Raw genomic sequence first — 5,397 nt, 5'->3', positions numbered from 1 at the left:
GCCAGCACCACAGTTTAAATCAGGTGTTAGAATTTCCAGTAGGACGATTGCATGGTCACTACTCACGGTCGAAGTCCAAAGTAGTATTGCACCAACATCACAATTTACCCATGTACAAAACCTATATAACTGAACGTAAAATCTAGTGATGCACCAGCACACTTAATATATCTGTGCTTTAGCTCCAGTTTAATGTAAACATAATTACATTAATTATGAGCTTATTTAAAAATAGTTATACGTATACGCTAATTGGCCTACAAACGTTTAATTAGACGTGCTTTAAGCCTACTTCATCAATCGATAGAGTAGATTATTAAGCTAGAATAGTCTTGAACTGGTCGGAGAGGGTGGTTACATCTACATATACGAATGAAGTGTAATACGTATATGTTATGTTTCTTAATCTTACGCTTTGAGAACAGAACAGCGAACTCTCGATGAGATCGCGAACGAGCCCCAAATTTTGAATTTCGCTTTTTTTTTTAGGATCTACGACGTTTGTTTTTACCTTCCGGAGATGGTAACCCACTCAGTGGTACCCAAAGCCCCAAGCATTCATGCAAAATACGGGGAAGGGGGGGGGTATTTGATCATTCTTGAAAAACCCAGAGAGTCAATCAATTTTTTTATTTAGCCCTAATTGGTTGGGGTAACATTCACTGGGTTATTGGGTTATGAATGTTGCTCCTGGCCGACACAAGCAACATTCACCTGGGTAATTCTATGTGTGTAGAGGAAATTTAGTATAGGAGGAAATTATAACCACCTTTGTATGGTGAAGAAATTACATCTCTAGACAGCCATATTCACTTGGCAAACGAACATGCAAAGCCGAGAGATCGACTGAGGCTGTTGCCGATTACAGGGTAGTACATTTGTGCCAGTCGTCTAACGCCAAACAGCAGAACGGAAACCCCACGTCGCAAGGTCTAACTGACGTAGCTTACCATCATGCAGGTAAATAGGTCGAGTAGACTAAGGCGATAGGAAGTACCTAAAGATCAATCATTTACACGTCAATAAATGGAAATGGAAACCGAAAAGTAGCGTATACTTCGCCACAGCCGGAGGCGACATTTTCCTGTCTGAACATTATGCTGATTATGATGACCATCATCGGAAGGTGAAGCACGCGAGGTGTTGAGATTGCACTTCGTCGTCTGCCTGACTTGGACCTTGCTACAAGACGCACGTCGTGTGCGTGCTGCGCATGCCAGGCATGTGGCTTAGGTGGTCAAGTACTGAAGGTACACGAATGCTGAAATCTGATTGGCAGATCATTCGATATCCTGAACTGTGATTGGACAAGAAGTTGAAGCTGGATGGTGAAAACGTTTCCGTTACAATCAGCGTTCCCGTTACAAATCGCGTTCCCGTTACAAATTGACAGGACATGTATGATTTGCATACTTTTTCAAGTGCTCTGTAGTGAAGGTAGGAAGAGCAATGCGTGTGTAGGAGAGAAGGAGTTGCTAACTCCGAACATACTAAATCAATCTCACTTTCGGATTTACATTCCAACACTCACTTCACTACCAAGCTTCATTCGCTATTCTCAATTGAGGAAGCGGGGGGGGGGGGGGTACAGGTACTTTGAAGCGCTGCTTTCGAGCCAGGAAAACGAGGAGGATGTGGAATTTCTTAGGTGCCTAGTAACAGGGCCTAGCAAATACAATTATCAATGTACTGCTTGTTCTAGAGGTCCGTAATAATTACTGCAATATACAAGGACACAATAATAGTTAATGCAAGCATTTCAATGTATTGGCCAAATACAAAACTCTAAAGATGCCCTTCCTCGTCATCCTCAATGCAACCGAGAAGAGTTGCGCTGTTCCAAAGCTTCATATTAGCCCTCAAAAGCATCATTACCTCAAAGTTTGCAGTCAGGGTTGATGCACGCAGAGAGGTCAAGACCAGCTTACACCCCGAAAATAGACGCTCGCATGCGTTACTTGTTGGAGGGACTTCATGCCAAAAAGGGTCGTACTTAGCGACAACATGCTCGGAGCGTCGACGTTTCTTTGCCTGCCGGAGAACGGTTGAGGCAAAATCAACTCGAGGACGCACTGCAGGACTTGATTCATTTGTAGGAAGCACGAACGCCTCGATTTCTTGTTGCTCGGGAGATGAAAGCGGGAGATCGTTCTGGACTTTCACTATAGCAGGCTCAAAGAGGGGGGAGTGAACGATCTGGGCAGCCAGTTGCAAATACTCACTCATCTCTGGGTACTTTACCATACAGGCGTCAAACAACAGACGCACCTCCGCCATAGAACGTTCCTCTGCCTGCAACTTGACACAAACACTGTCAAGCTCTACGAGCTTATCGGTCACCGCAGCAATGCGCCGGTGGCCGTTCCCTCGCGGAACGAGCTCCTCCACAGCACTGACGGTAAGAATTGCATCGCGTATCTTCATGTACCGCTGTAGCATTTGGTATGTAGATGACCATCGCGTCACATTAGCCTTGATAGGCTTCAGGTGGGTTACTCGGGATAGCGCAGCAACATTGTTGGTGTGACGTAGTTGAATCATCTGATTTTAAATCATGTCAACCTGAGTCTGATACCCCTCCAGAAACCGATTAACCGCAAGATTAAATCGATGGCTAGCACAGTCAATCAGAGGAATCTTGAGCATTGCTGCTAAACACTGATTGGTCGAACAATTGTCTCCTATAAGGAAGCTTACCATGCTCAGGTCCTTGTTGTACAGCATCAAAACCGATTCCATGTGCTCAAGGTGAGCACTAGCTGTTTGGCTATTATCCATCGGGGAGAGTGACAGGAGCCGCTGGTTTCGCACTCCGTTCACTCCATAGACCGCAAAAATGCCCAGAAAATGAAGGGAATGGCATGTCCAGCCATCGTACATCAAGGCAAAGGACTCGTCCATTTCACCCTCGCCCAACCTTGGCAGCGGTAAAACGCATGTATGTTTTCATCGTCCTTACTGTTGTACGCGTCATAGTCACGACCTCACGAGTCAGCTTGTTCTCTACTGCTGTGATGGGCAAATTCCGCTGAATAATCCAGCGCATCCATTGGTAGATATTGAGGGTGATCTCGTCCACAAACCCGAACATGTCGATGGTTGGGGTGGTGGTAGCGGCTTGGAGTTCAGCGTACTCGCTCGCGTAGTCAGCATGCTTGGCACCTATGTGACCTAGGAGATTGCTGTAGCCACTGCCGCTGGCTTGTTTACGCTTACATCCACACGTTTTGCACTGGAAAAGTCCTTCACCAAGATCGGAGTAGAAGAAGGAGCACAGCTGACGCGACGTCATCGTATTGAAAACAGAAAAAGGCAATAATAGATTATTAAATAAATATAATATCAATGCTATTGATATTATATTATTTTCTCCATGCCCTGCCTAGTAAGGCACTGCGGTAGGTTTGTATGCAGCTGTTCCGCATGCAGCAACGACAGAGTCCGCCATCTCCATTGTCGGGTGGAAAAAGAAAGCAAAACAAGGTTAAAGCTTTTACATGAAGTAATCACTTGGATACATATACATGTAATATTTCTACAACTAGTACCGGTAGGTGCTGCACCGCTAGCGATAAGAACCGGATAAATTTGGGCAAATACATGTAAGTAAGCTTCATTTCGGAAGCTCGGGTAACCCTCGAAACTTTACCATAAGAATGTTTCGAAGTATATTTTGACGTGTAGTTTACTCACCCTAAATCGTGACTCATAGTGTCACGTAAACATTGTAACTTCAAGAATCAGCTTGCAAACACCGTATATTGCTAATGCCTTGTTGATGTCATTATTTATTTGCCATCAAACACGTACAAGTATGCTTCAAACTGAAGCTCACTTCACCAACCGCCCCAAGAAGCCAAAGCTACAGAGTAAGTGTTGAATCACCATGTGTTTTCAGCAACTTGAGGCACTGGTAGTTCTTGCTTGTCTCCTCGTCATGTCTGCGGCAGCATCCAGCGATCAGAGTATCATCTATACTGGGAGGAAGCTGCGAACAGAAATGCGATCCAATGAAGACAGAATGATTAACCTTTCCGCTCAGAGCGCGAAATCGGTTACGTTGGGGGCATTGAACAATATCGATGTGGCATCATTGAGGACAACAGCCATTCCGGACACCGCCTTCACAATGTTAAAGCTTGATCAGGCAGGAGATGACCTTTTCAAGAGCCCACAATTCCTAAAGTGGGTTCATTACGTAACCGTGGTGGCCAAGAAAAAAACGACAACGGTAATGTTGTCCACATTGACAGCTGGATACAGCGATACAGCTCTGATAAAAATGCTCGAAGCGACAAGGAAAACCCCGGAAACGGAAAAGATCGCAACGAGATTACAAAGGAGGTAGGTGAAGATATGGATGAGGTCTGGGAAAACTGCAGATGATATTTTCATGGTCTTGAAGCTAGACAAGAAGATCGAGAATCTTCTTACCAACCCGAACCTGGAAACTTATGTCACCTATATGAACTTATTCAACAAGTACAGCCCTGGGAGAGAAACAACATTGGTCAATACCTTCGTGACTTTTTACGGAGACGAAGCGGTGGCAAAGGTGATCGAGGCAGCGAAAAAGTGGAGAGTACAGAGGAGTTCGCCAAGGACTTGCAAGTTGCGCTGTTTAGTCAATGGATGTGGGAAGGAGCGCAGCCAAAACAGATCTGGAAAATGTTACATCTGGAAAAATCGACTGATCCGAATGGGGGGGATTTGGCGTGGTTATGAAGCGTTTTATAACGCGAACAGCAAGAATTTTGAGGGAATTGGATTGTAGACATTATACGCCTCTCGGCTCTGAACGATGACGACCCCTCGATCTAAACTCTTGAAGTCGAGAATTCTAAGCATCTGGCAATCCACACGAGTCGCTTTGTAATTCTTTTGTCTCTAAGTATTCTTAATTCCATCATTTAAGTTTTGGCTCAATTATTTATTTCTACGCGAACATCGTTGAGAATTCTGCTTGATGGCACATGTAAATCCTTCGACGAAATTACTGAGTAAAGTACTACTTCTATACTCTTGTGGTTACCATGAGAATCCGCTCGTTACGGTTTGCAGAACGGAACAGTGGTGTAACGAATCCTCTTATCTTGCCCGCTTCGTGGAGCAGATCGTACTCGCGTGTGTGCCTCCTGCGAGTGTCCCGGGTTCGTCGAGTCACCGTACGTCAACACACTACTGGCCAACAGGGTTCAAGCTGATCCCTGTGCCGGAACGTCGCCGTCCCTACTTTTTATTTACTAGTCTCTTCTCTTAGCTAGCCTAGACGCTAACTAAAGAAGTGTTCGTCTTTGTACTTCGTTCTTCGTGTTCCTCTGTTCCGTAGTGCGTCCACTACAGTTCGTCGGATGCGTCCGTAATGTCCAGATCCGCGTACTTAACCTTAGCAACGAC

At 45.1% G+C, this 5,397-nt stretch overlaps 3 protein-coding genes across 3 annotated transcripts; 1 reads left to right on the top strand and 2 right to left on the bottom strand.

Annotated features, from left to right (window-relative positions):
* Window positions 1–1,785: 1,785 nt before the first annotated feature.
* On the bottom strand, window positions 1,786–2,778 carry PPTG_15606 (hypothetical protein; the record flags this gene model as incomplete). The annotated part of the gene is made up of 2 exons (XM_008912867.1): window positions 1,786–2,541; window positions 2,698–2,778. 2 exons carry the CDS (start codon window positions 2,776–2,778, stop codon window positions 1,786–1,788), a joined length of 837 nt encoding a protein of 278 aa, XP_008911115.1.
* A 124-nt stretch (window positions 2,779–2,902) lies between these two features.
* Window positions 2,903–3,292, bottom strand: PPTG_15605 (hypothetical protein; the record flags this gene model as incomplete). The annotated part of the gene is made up of 1 exon (XM_008912866.1): window positions 2,903–3,292. One exon carries the CDS (start codon window positions 3,290–3,292, stop codon window positions 2,903–2,905), a length of 390 nt encoding a protein of 129 aa, XP_008911114.1.
* A 645-nt stretch (window positions 3,293–3,937) lies between these two features.
* Window positions 3,938–4,725, top strand: PPTG_15604 (hypothetical protein; the record flags this gene model as incomplete). The annotated part of the gene is made up of 3 exons (XM_008912865.1): window positions 3,938–4,185; window positions 4,254–4,344; window positions 4,489–4,725. The coding sequence occupies 3 exons, from the start codon at window positions 3,938–3,940 to the stop codon at window positions 4,723–4,725; spliced, it is 576 nt and encodes a 191-aa protein (XP_008911113.1).
* Between the last annotated feature and the right edge of the window lie 672 nt (window positions 4,726–5,397).

This window comes from Phytophthora parasitica (assembly GCF_000247585.1).
Source record: "Phytophthora parasitica INRA-310 unplaced genomic scaffold supercont2.50, whole genome shotgun sequence".
In the NCBI taxonomy this organism is placed as follows: Eukaryota; Oomycota; class Peronosporomycetes; order Peronosporales; family Peronosporaceae; genus Phytophthora; species Phytophthora nicotianae.
Note: the sequence above shows the minus strand (reverse complement) of the source record. Positions and strands in the feature narration are given on the sequence as shown.